General features: G+C 50.4%; 3 protein-coding genes across 7 annotated transcripts in view; 2 read left to right on the top strand and 1 right to left on the bottom strand.

Moving 5' to 3' along the window:
* The window catches only part of prdm6 (PR domain containing 6), a 159,162-nt gene that overhangs the window by 28,009 nt on the left and 116,366 nt on the right, over positions 1-14,787 (top strand). The gene's annotated exons all lie outside the window — the stretch shown is intronic.
* LOC114861707 (RING finger protein 214-like) lies at positions 169-3,586 on the bottom strand. The gene is made up of 7 exons (XM_029161222.2): positions 3,311-3,586; positions 2,886-2,957; positions 2,329-2,558; positions 2,049-2,182; positions 1,728-1,956; positions 1,445-1,654; positions 169-1,150 (listed from the first exon to the last, which is right to left on the bottom strand). The coding sequence occupies exons 1-7, from the start codon at positions 3,426-3,428 to the stop codon at positions 377-379; spliced, it is 1,767 nt and encodes a 588-aa protein (XP_029017055.1). The 5' UTR covers positions 3,429-3,586; the 3' UTR covers positions 169-376.
* On the top strand, positions 4,378-13,541 carry LOC114861708 (sorting nexin-2). Its single transcript, XM_029161224.3, has 15 exons — positions 4,378-4,512; positions 6,157-6,256; positions 6,620-6,774; positions 6,942-7,008; positions 7,310-7,353; positions 7,575-7,716; positions 7,796-7,874; positions 8,686-8,761; positions 9,770-9,883; positions 9,971-10,064; positions 10,141-10,346; positions 10,422-10,565; positions 12,940-13,020; positions 13,096-13,167; positions 13,306-13,541. Exons 1-15 carry the CDS (start codon positions 4,417-4,419, stop codon positions 13,354-13,356), a joined length of 1,521 nt encoding a protein of 506 aa, XP_029017057.1. The 5' UTR covers positions 4,378-4,416; the 3' UTR covers positions 13,357-13,541.

The following is a 14,787-nucleotide window of genomic DNA, read 5'->3' as shown; positions in this document are numbered from 1 at the left end:
CGACCGCCCAGGGCTCCCATTTAGGCTGACTGGGACGTCCTCAGGGAGGCGCAATGTGAGCGAGTGTTTGTCTTTGAAAGGAAAGTAGCTGCTGGCGCTTTCAGTGCTCAGATCTGATTCTCAGCATTTTTAGGAAAGCATTTGATTTATCAAATAAGGAGAAAACAGTTTCACACTGAAGATGCTTTTAATTGAAGTATTTAAATCATCAAACAGTCAATGACCATTAAACATCATAGTTCAACAACAGTTGAAGCTGACACTGTGATTGAGTTAAAAAGCATTCACAGCTGATCGAGCAGTGAAACGTTGCACACTGATGCTGTTAGCTGGTTCTTCTACGCCTCTGCTGTGAGTGAACCACTCACGCGTCTCTTCACTTGGTGGGGCAGAAGGGGCAGGAGTTGTTCTTGCTGGCCTGCAGCCACACTCGAATGCACTCTTTGTGTATGACGTGGGAGCAGCTCAGTGGGTGTCGGCTCTCTGGATCCATGTGTTTCTGGCACATCAGGCACAGTTTTTGGGCCCTGGCCGCCCTGTGCATAGGAGGGGGCGGTCGCTGGATGGGGCCTGGGGGCGGGGGCCGGCTTATGGGCCCCGGGGCCGCCCTCTCGTTCTGTGCCAGCCTCAAGCCGACCTGCTCCATGACCTCCTCCATCGTCATGCCAGCTAACGTTCCCCGGGAGCTCTTGACCTGCTGCAGCAGGGACGTGAGCTGGGCCCTGTCACACTGTGGAAACTTGATCCTGAGTTTCTCCAGGACTTTGTCTAGTTTGCCAGCGGGAGCAGAGGAGGGGGTGGGGGCAGAAACAGCAGCAGGGGGCGGTGGGGAGGGAATAACCGGGTGGACTGGTTGAAAAGGAGGTGATGGGGAAAGGCTGGGAGCGGGAGCGCGGACGTAGGCCTGGAGCTGAGGCTGCTGGAACTGGTGCAGTGGAGGTGGGCGTTGTGGAAGGAAGTAGTGTTCCTGTGGAGGGTTGTGGTGTGGGTCGGGATAGTGATGACGGTACTGAGGGCGGTGGTAGGGCTCCTGGGGCTGGGGGACATAGTGTGGGTGTCTGTGGGGAGGGAGAGGTCGGTGCACAGGGTTGGGAGGAGGAGGAGAAGGTGCAGAATGAGCCTGCATCACCTGTTTGAACCTCACATCAGCCTGTGGGACAAAAGCAGACTTTGGTTCCAGTTCCAGCTATTCAACCAGCATCTTTACACTGAGGGACAGTGTTCTAGATTTGCTGCTATTAGTATTGAAATATTTTAAATGCAAACCTCAGGCTGAGTGTTTTAATCACAGGAGCTGTAATTCAACTGTACCGGTGTAGATGTGAGTGTGCCGTTTAGCGACCTCTAGTGTTTGGGCTGCAGACTGCAACCATCCAGGTTTGTCGCTCTTTAAAGTCTGACAGGTCGGTAATTATGTAGGAGTGTGAGCAGCGGCTAGTCTTACCATGGGAACCTGTGGCAGAGACGGCGTGTTGATCCGGGGCAGAGCCTCTAACTCTTCACCCTGCTGGAGCTGCAGCAGAACCTCCTGGAAGCGGCCCTGAAGCTCCACCCGACTGCTCCTGACCAGACCTTCCTTCTTCTCCCACTCACGTCTCTCCTGCGGGTACTGCTGTGGGAACTCTGCCCGGAGAGCGTTCAGGTACTGCTGCACCTGAGGAGGAACATCGACTGTCAGCTCCACCCTCAGAGCCTCACGTCTGGACAGAACCGCTCCGAGTCCAGACCTCTCTCAGCCAGGTCTCGATGCGGGTCATGGCCACGTCTCTCTGCGTTTCCACGGCCGCGATCTCGTCCTGCAGGGCCGTCAGCTCGGCCTCCTGCGCCTCCTCCCTCACTTGCTCCATCTCTCGCCCCAGCTCCTCCAGCTCCCCCCGCCACCTCAGCTGTTCCTCACGCTGCTCGCCCGTGAGCGCCGTCAGCTTCGTCTCACTCTCTTCCAGCTCTTTCGCCAACCTGAACCGAGGACGAGAGCAGTGGGAGGTGTTTAACCCATGATGACAGTACAGACAGAGACCGCCCACCGTCTCGCCTTCATTGGTTGTTACCTGTTCCTCTCCTCTTCAGCTTTGTTCTTTTCTGCTGTCATTTCCTGGTTTTTGGCTAGGAAGTTCTTCCTTGTGGCCTTTGAGTTGTTCAGCTGTAGTTTAACTCGCACAGACTCAAGTTTTACCAGAAGAGCCTGAAAACATAGCAACAGTTCAGCATTGCTGCACCTCATTAACTCACTGGACTCTGTGTGTGTGTGTGTGTGTGTGTGTGTGTGTGTGTGTGTGTGTGTGTGTGTGTGTGTGTGTGTGTGTGTGCGTGTGTGCGTGTCAGTGCCACCTGGTGCTGGCGGATGGCCTCCTCCTTCTTCCTCTGCAGCTGTTGTATGTGCTTCTCATGCGCCACCTCCTCCTGGCCGTGCTTCTTCATCAGACTTTCGTACTGCTGCATTAGTTTGGAGCTGTACTCGTTCATGGCCTCCACCTGGTTCTCCCAGTCTGCGTCTGTGTTGATGCCCAGATCCTCTGTTGTGCCATCCGTCTGCACAGCCTGATCCTTTGGCACAAGGTCTGGGGACGGGAAACAAGGAGGGATGGGTTTCAACATGGGGAAACGAAACCAGGAAACTAAGGACCAGGAGCTTCTAAATCAGGAAAGATGTTGCGGGGCTCCGAGACTCTGCTGGGTGCCTGGCAAACTAAGATAACGTGAGATGCAGTTTTTAGACATTTTATTGTTTGGACACTGTTTTTTTATTAATCAGTATTTCTTTCTTTTAAGGGTATGTTCTGGTAGACATGGACCAGGTGAACCGGCCCACTCGGCACCAGATGAGTGGACCGACACGTCATGAGGACCTGGATAAGTAAGTAGAGTGAACTGAGACACAAACTCACCTGTCTGAGCCCAGGGGCCTCTGTTCTCATAACATGTCTCTTGCTGAACGGCCACATTGCCTGCATCTGCATCTAAGTGCCAAGGTGAAAAGATATTATGTACATGTGATTAATTATATTATCAATGAGCAGTTTAACTAGACAGCCTCTGCTAGTGTAATTCATATTTATAGACACCTTAGTCGTTTACTTGTTCATACTTACAATTAATAAGAGTTGTGTGTAACCTCGTGTTACATCTTGAAAATAAAGCTACCAAGTTTTATTAATAAAACTTTTTTTAGCATTTTAATTTTTTCCTATATTCCCGTATATTTTGGGGGGTTGCGTATTTTATGCTAACATATTTTCATCATAATGTCCGTTTTGTGTGATCGGCTTGTGATAAATCAGCTGCTTTTTCCGCCTCGTTGAGCTCGTTTTACCTTGCAGCGTCATGTGCGCCAGCTCCGGCTGCACATTCTGCTCCTCCGGGCCGCACACAGCCCGCTGTCGATACTCTTCTCCTGGAGGCGGGCTAAATGTTGCTCCGCTTACATCCATGATGAAATCCAACCTCTGGCCTGTCACTCGAAGGTTCGTCCGCTACGACGGCCCGAACTCAATCTGGTCCAGTAAAATACAAAAGCAACACCTTATTGGCTGTTGTTAAACTTCTGTTTACAGCCAAAAGATGCTAGCTAGCTACACGGAAACGACGTGCGCGTCGCTGAATATGATCCGACAGAAATCTTTTAGCAGCCACGGCTCCATCATCACCAAAGTTCCTAGGAAATATCCAAAGATCGTCTACGTCTATAAAAAAGATAGACACATAAGAGTTGACTTAAAACCGACGAGGGCAAATTAATAGAAAAAACAAAAGCGCTGATAAATCTGCAATCTACTAAAAATTATATTGTTTACAAAAGTACTTAATTCTTCACACTAATTAAGACAGTCGTTCTTGACACGTTTCAATAATATTAATTTAAGAAATATTTAACAGACATCAGAGTTCTCTTTAAAAAGAGAGGTTCATAATGATTTAATTTTCAAAAACAAACGAGAAATAGCAACTGAACAAACATTATGTTATCATTTACCTCACATTATATCATACTACAATAATTTTATATATTTATACAATTTGAATAGTGTATTTGTATTTACGTTTCCATTTTAATCGCTAGAATGAAAAGTAGAAAAAAATCGTAAACAAAAAGCATAAATCAAGTTTGAGATTTATGACTTTCGAGATACAAGTTTTTCTTATTTTCTGCCTTCGTCATGATTTGGACTCAATAAATCGACATCCTGACGTCCGTAAATGTTTCGTTTAGTAGTGGTCTAAACAGCTTCGGTCTATAGCAGACGCGCAGGAAACCGCGGCGGAGTGACGCCTCCCGCCTTTCTTCTCCTCTATGGGTCACATGACAGAGCTGGGTGAACCTCCTGACTGGCCGCTCCGCCGCTGATCCTCCGCCTCTCCGCTCTGTTCTCGCTGTGTGTGTCTGCGTTGCCTTTAGCTGCCGTCAGGACCGACGCGGACATGGCGGACGCAGCCAACCCTCCACCGCTGCAGACGGACTTCCAGGAGCTGGAGGACGGGGAGGACCTGTTCCCGGAGCCGAGCGCCACACAAGAGGTGAGGGGGGGGGGCGGCAACGCACGAGGCGTTTAAAAGACTTACGTTCTGACCGAGGTTCGATTCGCCTTGGCGTTGGCTGTGCTTATGTGACGTCATCCAGCAGCACTGGATCAGAACGCTGCGTAACAACACAGACGGTGGCCTTCAAAGTGACGGCTACGTGAGCCGACGAGGGTCATTCGCGCAGTGGGCGCGTCGCTCCGTCAGGTGACAGTCACACAGGTGTGCGTGATGCCTTCAGGAAACGTCAGATAAAGCAAATAGTATTTACATTTCCTGAAAGACCTGAGAGTTCAACAAGATGAAAAGTTGGAAGACTGCTGGCTCAGGTTCAGCCGCACGCTGTTAAACTGAGTGTTCAGACGCAGTGTGTGTGAAATGGAAACGCTTGTCCTGTGACACAAAAGCAGGCTGCTTTGCTGCAGCACAGATCCTGCAGCTGGAGCCCTGGAAATGCCTCCAGGTCAGAGTCCAGGGACCCGGAAGCTCCACGCTTACCTTTGTGCTAGTGACGTTTAGTAGTAGTTGACACTTTTACAAGAGGCTAAAATGTCAGTGCTGCATATTTTCTGTTGAAAATCAGACTTCAGAGTCACCACTGAATGTCCATGCAGCAAATCCCAGCTTGAACGTATGTGATTTGGTCCAAGTGGCTGATGTTCACCACAGTCGGACCAGAACCGCTTGGTTCCGGCTGCGTTCTGATGCATCACTCAAGCTGCCGCTTCCCTGAGGCCTGCAGCACAAACACTGGTTTTCATTATCACTTATCTGCTCGTCATCGGCGAAAAGCAGCGTAAATATTTCATGAGGCCTCAGTTGACGTCTTCGCTCGTTTAGTTCACGTTGGCGTCGGAGGGAGTAAAAAACACACAGGCCTGTTTGTTTTTCCGCCTCTCGTTCCTGGTGATGAGTGCGTGCAGTGTGTGTGTTGAACAGTTGTGACCAGGTTCGCGTTTCCTGCCTTTGCAGCCGCGGCCGCGGGTTCTGCGTCTGGCTCTCGGTTCTCCGGCCTCTCGCTACGTTTCGTCTGCTGACTCAGGAGGACGCTCTCCTCATCATCACTCATTTCCTCTCCTCGTTCTGTCTCTCGGACAGTTTCCTGACGAGGCTCCGTCCCTCATTTGATCACGACACCAGCTGTGGAGACGAAACCAGATGTGCAGACGTGTAACGGGCTTTAAAGCTGCAGGAAGGTTCTGTGAGCGCTCCTGTTGGTGGAGCTCGCGTCCAGAGACGTGTGTTTGTGTGGTTGACTCGCAGATTTAGTCCAGTTTGACACAGAAGGTGTGAACTCTAGAACCCTGGAGCGGTTCTAGCCTCCAGCTTCCAGTTGGACTCAGCAGCACCGCCTGCTCGTGGCTGATGTTTCTGTGCGCTGGGGCTGACGTGGTTCTGTTCTGTGGAAGGAGCTGATGGATGCGTGTTCCTCTGCACACAGGAAGGATGACACACTCGCTTTCATTTCTTCTTCTCTGGAACACGTTGAGTTTTCAGTTTGAGACGCTGCGCAGACTGACACGCTGCGGGTGTCAGTCACCGTTAGTAACGGAGGAGCTCACGCTTCAAACAAACAGCCGAGACAGCGTGGAGGGAAGTGGTCCCACGTAACGACACTGACATGTTTGTGTGTGTGGACAGTCAGGACCAGCCAGTCTGCCGGCTCAGGACATCAGCACCAACTCAAATGGACCCAAACAAGACTCGCTGTTTGATGACGACCCCGATGACCTGTTTGCAGGTACGCACGCGCACACACGCAGACACACACACACACACGCACGCACACTCACACGCAGACACACACACAGACACACACACGCACGCACACACGCAGACACACACACACACACACACGCACGCACACTCACACGCAGACACACGCACGCACGCACACACGCAGACACACACACACACACACGCACACACTCACACGCAGACACACGCACGCAGACACACACACACAGACACACACACAGACACACACACATGCACACGCACACACACACACACACACACACACACACACACACACACACACACACACACACACACACACACACGATGAAATCAAGCCGATCAGTGCGGTGTCTCTTTGTTGCAGAGGCCACAGAGGAGGTTTCTCTGGACAGTCCGGAGAGAGACGTTCTGCTGTCTGACGGCCCGTCGCCCGCCATCACCCCCATCACCCCCCCCACCTGCGTCATCGGTCCTCACATTGGCCACGACGACTTGTTCACACACTCATCCTTTGACGAGGTACACACACACACACACACACACACACACACACACACACACACACACTGCCGCCGTGCTGTCAGACATGTTATATTTTAAAGGGTAGAAATCCCTCTCCAGGTGAGTGTACCTCATCACACACATCCACAACCTGTGACTGAGACTGTGCTTCCTGTTCGGTGCAGATTGAAGAGGAGGAGGGCGGCGACTCATTTGACATACACATATCAGTGTCTGACCCTGAGAAAGTTGGTGAGTGTCAGAAAAACCAGTAGCCTCTTGAGAGCTTTGCATCGGCATTGGCTCCTGCGGTGACTGACGCTGTGGCGTCATCGCCCCCTAGAGACGCTGACGAGTCACTGCAACCACAATGTCTTTGGGAAAAAGAACAGGGACGAATTCAGCTTCAGTGAAGCAACTAGTCAGCTCCTTTATACAAACAGAGAGAAACCCGAGGAAGACGTTGATGACCTGAACCAGATTTACCAGCTCTGTGTTCAGTGTTTGAGTAGAGAAACTGGTGCCTGCTGTAAACGCTGTGGGTGTGTTGCAGGTGACGGGATGAACGCCTTCATGGCCTACAAGGTGACGACCAAGGTGAGAGTTACGATCACAATGAGCTGCACATTCACCTGGGACGAGTCAGAGCAAGTTTTTCTGAATCCTAACTTGCAATGTATGAAACCTACAAGACAGACCACATTAGGAAAAACCTGTAATTATTGTCACTCTTCATTGTTAAATGAAAACTCTGATGGTATGACACCGTAATCAGGTCTCTCTCTCTCTCTCTCTCCCCTCCTCTGTTGCTCGCCCAGACGTCCATGTCTGTGTTTAAGCGGAACGAGTTTTCAGTAAAGCGACGTTTCAGTGACTTTCTGGGTCTGCACAGTAAGCTGGCCTCCAAGTACCTGCACATAGGCTACATCGTCCCCCCGGCGCCAGAGAAAAGCATTGTGGGTAAGTAAGGCGGTGCACCGGCGCAGACTGCAACATTCACAGCTAGAGGCACAAACGCGTGACGCCGCTCCGTCTGCAGGGATGACCAAGGTGAAGGTGGGGAAGGAGGATCAGTCGTCCAACGAGTTCGTGGAGAAGAGGAGGTCGGCGCTGGAGAGGTAGAAGCACACCTGCATGTGTAAACACTGCTGGGCTCAGAGTGGTTGACCTTTGACCCCTTCTCATGCCGTCCCGTTGGTTCTTCAGTCTTCTCCTTTGTCTCGATGCTGCCACACTACCCAGGCAGCGAGAAAAGGAAGTGTTACTGTAGAGAAAGGAAAAAAACTGGTTGAGGCCAAAAGGTCGAACCACAAATATTAGATACGTCATTATCACAACATGCATGTTCCTGAGTGTGTGTTGAATTGTGAGCGGTGAAGGGCGGGGCTGACATTCAGCTGCCCTTTTCTCCTGGTGTTTGATTGACAGGAAGGTCAGCGAGTGACAGCTGATGGAGTTCAGCACTGCAGAACTCCACACTGATGGGCGTGCGCACACACACAGACACACACACACACACACACACACACACACACACACACCAGGTTAATCACCATTCTAAATTTACATTTATGATAATTTTTGCAAGTTAACAGCAGAATCAGAAGCTGGATTTTAAAATCGATAAGGTTGAAATTAACACATCAGAATAAATAATTAGTGAAGCCAGTGTCAATAAGCTTCTGTATGACTGCTCTCACTCATTATTCACAGACGTACAGTATCAGGCTCAAAGGTTTCTGTTCTGACTATCTTTAATATATGTTGTGTTCAACTAGTTGTAATATGACATTTAACATGTTTTTGTTTAGGTTGTGATGTGAATTTTTTAAATGTAATACAATTTTTTTATTCTTTTGCTTGAATAAATTAATATTCAGTCTTTTCTTGACTCAAAGCAGTGACTCTGAGCTGGTGTCTGTGTTTCAGGTACCTGATGAGAACAGTGAAGCACCCGGTTCTGCTGAAGGATCCTGACGTGCTGCAGTTTCTGGAGAGCTCAGATGTAAATAAACCAATGCTTCTATTTTAATGCTGAGGAGAGAGGAGAGGTGAAGTAGTGAAGTAGTGGCGCCTGGGAGGGCTCCTGTTTGTGACGAGGCCTCGTCGTCTGTTAGCGGCGGTGGCTCCTCGGGTGAAGGCTGCAGTAATGTCTGCATGGAAGGCTTTGATTCCTCCAGCGTCTCTGCTGTGAATCAGCATCTGAGGTGCATTCTCAAAGGCTGAAATGACCTGAGCCAGGCAACGCCTCCATGTGTGAACAGCAGAGACGAGCTGTGAACTCATCTGGGACAAAACACACACCCCGACTCCGAAAACTCAGTTTTCCAGCCAAACGACCCGGCGAGGTCAAACCTCCGAGTCTGTGGCTCAGAGCCGGACCTCGCCTGAAAAACTGCCTGAGGCTTTTAGGGCCTGTGGCGTTTCCTGTTCCTGCTCCTCAGCGTCCACTGCCTCTAAATCCGCTGCAACATTTCATTGTGTTCCCCTCTGAACCGTTTGTAGGACTGGGCCCGAATAAATGGAGCCGTGTCACAGAATTAACAGATGAATCGCTCTGACGCTTGACCGAGCGTGTCGCTCCGTCCGGCTGCTTAATGGAACACGACCAGTGGAGGGGACGAGCGGCTGGGGACAAATGGCACCAGGCTGCGATTGAAAGCTATTTTTACCCCCCAGCTCCACTCATTTAGCCCGGTCCCTCCATCAGCTGGGCCCCGGGGACCGAGCCGTCCCCCGCTCCTGCCGCTCCTGCTAAATGAGACGGGGGGGCTCCAGGAAAAAAGTAAACTTTTGCAAAATGAAGAAAAATGAGCCTGTTTTCAGAGCCGCTGCCGCGGTTAGAGGCCGTTCACTTAAAGCGAAGCCATTAAATCTGCTTGAACCTGAAGCAGTTTAGCTTTAAGAGGAAAAATGTATTGATGCTATAGAGAGAAAAGAATCCAAGTGTTTAAGTGGATGTGTGGCGGTTCCCAGTTTAACCAGTGGTTCTGCCTGTGGGCCGCTTCTCTAGCTGCCTCGGGCCGTCAGCACCCAGGCCTTGAGCAGCGCCGGGCTGTTGCGGATGGTCAACAAGGCAGCGGACGCCGTCAACAAGATGACTATCAAGATGAACGAGTCGGACGCGGTGAGTGGAGCCACGCGCCGCCGCCGCCGCCGCCGCCGCCGCCGCCGCCGCCGCCGCACGCAACCCTGACTCAGCTTCTTGTTGCAGTGGTTCGAGGAGAAGCAGCAGCATTTTGAGAACCTGGACGTTCAGCTGAGGAAGCTCCACGGCAGCGTGGAGGCGCTGGTCTGCCACCGCAAAGGTGAGCGCGGGGCCACGAACGTGAACGCAACGCAGCCGCCGCTTTCATGCTCCACTGACGCCCTCTCTGTCCTCAGAGCTGTCGGTGAACACGGCGCAGTTCGCCAAGTCGGCGGCCATGTTGGGGAACAGCGAGGACCACACGGCGCTGTCCCGGGCCCTGTCCCAGTTGGCCGAGGTGGAGGAGAAGATCGACCAGCTGCACCAGGACCAGGCCAACGCAGACTTCTACCTCTTCTCTGAGCTGCTGGGAGACTACGTCCGCCTCATCACCGCCGTCAAGGTACGAGCCGCTGCTGGAGCCAGACACCAGGCCGGGCCGTGGTCCAGGGTCTGACTGAGAGCCTGTGTGTTTCAGGGTGTGTTCGACCATCGCATGAAGACGTGGCAGAAGTGGCAGGATGCTCAGATGCTCCTGCAGAAAAAACGAGAAGCAGAAGCCAAACTGCAGTTCACCAACAAACCAGACAAGCTCCAACAGGCCAAGGAAGAGATCAAGGAGGTGAGAGGGAGGGATGGAGGGAGGTAGGGGAGGAGGAGGGAGGAAGGTGAGAGGAAGGTAATAGGGAGGGAGGGAGAGAAGGAGGTGGGTGGAGAGAGGGAGGGGAGAAGAGAGGGAGGGAAGGTAAGCAAAGATGGAGGTGAGAGGGAGGAAGGAGAGAGGAGAGAAAAAGAGGGAGGGAGATGAGAGGAAGTTAAGAGGGGGGGAGAAGGAGGTGGGAGGATTAAGGGAGGGAAGGTATGGAAAGATTGAGGGGAGAGGAAGGGAAGGAGGGAGGGAGGTGAGAGGAATGGAGGGAAGGAAGGAGGAAAGAGAGAGGTGAGAGGGAGGGAAGGAGTGAGAAAGAGATAGAGGGAGGGAGGTGAGAGCAAGGTAAGAGAGAGAGAGAGAGAGAAGGAGGTGGGAGGAGAGAGGGAGGGGGGAGGGAGGTAAGAGGGAAGGTAAGGAAAGATTGAGGTGAGAGGGAGGAGAGAGAGGTGAGAGGAGGGTAGGGAAGGAAGGAGGGAAGTGAGGGAGGGAGGGAAGGAGGTGAGAGGAGAGAGACATGACCTCCCTCTCATGTGAAAGAGGGAGGGAGGGAGAGAAGGAGGTGGGAGGAGAGAGGGAGGGAGGTAAGAGGGAAGGTACGAAAAGATTGAGGGGAGAGGGAGGTTAAAGGGGGGTAAGGTGGGAGGGAGGGAGGCTCCTCACACCCGCCGTCTGTCAGTCAACCTGTTCCGCTCTAAACTAAGTGATGATCCAGAAGTTGAAAGTGTCCATAAGTTGCTTTGAAGCAGTGAATCACAGCAGCGTCCTGGATGCGCTGCGCTTCCTGTCTCCTCTCGGCTGCTGCTGCGTCCAGTCAGATGAAACGAGCGCTCCTTCACAGCTCAGTCATGTGAAAACTTTTCTGCTACGTGGACGTTGTTTTCTGCGGCTTCGCCGGCTGCACGCGAACGACAAACGAGAGAGAGAAGCACTTTATTAGCGCGCGTGTTGAAGCTGTCACCCCACAAATTCCTCCCGTCTGTCAGAGCCCAGTCGGGGTCCGGGCGCCGGAGCGGCGCCGCCGTCAGGCCCCGGTTCGGGGGAGGCTGTCAGGAGCCGCACACCGACACCGCAGTAGAGTTGCAACCAACATTTATTTGGAGTCGACGAGAGTTTTGCCGCCTGTCAGAAGAAGAACCACTTTTACTCCAGACGAGGAGGTGGACGTGGACAAGGCCTTGCAGGTTCTGGTCCGGTCCGGTCCGGTCTGAAGGAGGCGACTGATTTTACAGCTTCAGCCAAACGTTCAGCATCGTGGGCTTAATGAGCTCCGGTTCGTGATGATGTGGACCCCTGTGGGCGCCACACGGAACAGCAGCAGCTGCTCGGTCGGGTCCAGATGTTCACAGCTTCAACAATTCACCAGGTTCAGGGTTTACAAGATAAAAAGTGATAAAAACATCAGCTCAACCACATTGTCCAACTTTGTAGCTGCTGCTCTGCTTCATAAACAAACTAATTCTCATCACTGACTTTATTCAGACACTTTTAGTGTTTGAGCAAGGTTTTAGTTTCTATTCAGTGCTTTTGCTTTTCCTCGTGTTTGCTCATGTTTGGATCTTCCTCCATGATTTTGGAAGCTCTGAAGGTTTTTTTTCCAGCCTCTTAAAATATGTTGCATTTTCCCTGCCATGCTTTCCTTCAACCAGGAGATTGAGGAGGTAGGACGAGCCCGCCTGTCTGTCTGACTGTCTGACCGACCGTCCGTCTGTCTGTCTGTCTGTCTGTCTGTCTGTCTGTCTGTCTGTCTGTCTGTCTGTCTGACTGACCGTCTGTCTGACTGACCGTCTGTCTGACCGTCTGTCTGACGGTCTGTCTGTGTGACCGTCTGTCTGTCTGACCGACTGACTGGATGTCTGTCTGACCGTCTGTCTGTCTGACCCTCTGTCTGTCTGACTGACCGTCTGTCTGTCTGACTGACTGACTGACTGTCTGTCTGAACGTCTGTCTGTCACCACCCACCTGCTTCGTACCTTTTTATTTGCTTCATTGCACCATTTTATTCTCACAGTTTTCATATTTAATTTGTTGTATTTTTTACTCTGTAATATTTTTGATTCTATGATTTAACCTTAATAAAGTTCTTTAAATTTTGAATTTTGAATTTTTTTTAAACTTCACTTAAACTAAGTTGAAACCACACATTTAGTAATGTAAAATGTTTGTTGGCCACAACAAAAAGATTTTTAAGTTTAACAGGAAAATATAAATCTTACCAATGTTAACGTAACACTTCAGGTGGTTCAGGTCTCTTGAAGAGTTGAGCACAAAGAATCCGAATAGATCAAACACCTAAAAATTACTTATAAAATATATATAATATATAAGTTATTTGTGTGTTTTCCAGCTGGAGATGAAGGTGCAACAAGGAGAGAGAGACTTCGAACAAGTCTCCAAAACCATCCGCAAAGAGGTCAGCAGGTTTGAGGTGAGAGTCCGGATGAGCAGCCTGAAGTGTCCGACTGCTTCATGGGTCCTAAAGTGTCTTGTCTTCATTCTACAGAAAGAACGAGTGAAGGACTTTAAGACGATTATCATCAAATACCTGGAGTCGCTGGTTCAGACACAGCAGCAGGTAAAATACCTCTCTCCACCATTTGGCAAACGTTAAGTGGTTGATTGTTTACGTAGACAGGCCGAAGTTCAATTTGGCTTCACAGCTAAACCAGACCAAGCTACAGGGGCCGTGATTCTATTTTCCTTTTTCCTGCAGCTCATAAAGTACTGGGAGGCCTTCTTACCTGAGGCCAAGGCCATCTCCTAGACAACACTACAATACCCACAATGCACCGGTCGCCCTGGGCCTTCCACCCCGCGGTTCATTTCCAGAGAGAAGAGAAGTTTGGAACTAAATCAGCTCAAAGTTCCTTTACTACGTACTTTTGTTTTTCTGCTGCGTTCAGGTGCCATGGGAATAACAGAGAATCCTATTTGACTTGAACGCAGCAGGAGTTAAATCAGGACGCTCCTTGTCTCTTTTCACTTTCACATTTAAACCAGGCTAACGGGAAGATGGGAGCGTTTGGAGGTGTGTTTATGTGGTGCATCAGAAAGTGAGAACATCCCATCCTATCCAGTGTAAGAGACCACTTTATTTAGCTTAAAATGCAGAACAGGGCAGGCTCCCGTACGTTGCCCCTCGCTGGAGGTTGGTTCCTCTGCACCACTGATGATTGGGAGATTACACTGGGCTCCCTGGGAAATGTGGTTTTCTTTTTAATGATTCCTTTTATGAAGTTTAGAGTTTTAAAACCGAGACTGTGAAAACGGTTTCCTGAACGCAGCACGCAGCTTCCAGCCACGTCTCTATTAGCCGACAAATTTAAGTCATAACATTTTTACATTTCCTTCATGCTGCATGATCGCTGTGCTGTGAAACTGATCTGGAGTCAGCGACGATGGACGACTGACTGCATCCTCCCTTTCAGTGTCCTGTACTCACGTTCTCTCACTTCCCTTCATGCCTTTCAAAACAAGAGGCCTCGTAGTTGTTGCTTTATGATCGCGAGTGAAGGCAACGTTTTCTGATGTTTTCTGTTTGAGCCCGTGAGCAGAGAAGAATTCAACGTGTCCTGGTTCCTTCATCCAAACAAGCTGAAGATTATCAGATTAACACTAAATCTGACCAGCAGCATCTGCTGCTCGTTCGCTGCATGGAGGCGAATGAAGTGACGCTGAGCCTTGAGTCACACACATGAAACCTTGTTTTTCACCGTCTCTGCTGTTGTTTTGTTCATGTTTGTCAGCTCGAGTACAAATCTGCCCTTTTCCACCGTGACTAGATTATAGGTGATTTGTTTTACCTGGACATATTTCCATGACCATCATACTCCGTATTGATTCTGCCTTTTGTATTTGATTCCATGTGTTCCACCTGATGTGCAATGGTTCCATTTGAAGAAACGTTTAATTTGCTTTGCCTGAGTTGTTGCCTGTCCAGTTCTGCAGCAGAGCAGACGTTTGATTAATAAACGAATGTATCTCATCCACTGTTTGGCTTGTAGTCATACGTGCGTGTTCCCATAACAATCATCAGCTCCAGCAGGACGTTAACTATTGGCTTTACTTTAGGAGGCTGCTGAACAACACCAGCAAATCAAAGATGGAGGTGAAGTGTGGACATAAGAAAGATTGGACCCCAGACCTTGGACTCTGGGCCTTGGACTTCGGGCCTTGGAGCTTCCGGGCCTTGGAG

Source organism: Betta splendens, chromosome 9, assembly GCF_900634795.4.
Source record: "Betta splendens chromosome 9, fBetSpl5.4, whole genome shotgun sequence".
NCBI lineage: Eukaryota > Metazoa > Chordata > Actinopteri > Anabantiformes > Osphronemidae > Betta > Betta splendens.
The sequence above is the reverse complement of the archived record's forward strand: the minus strand, read 5'-3'. Positions and strand labels throughout refer to the sequence as shown.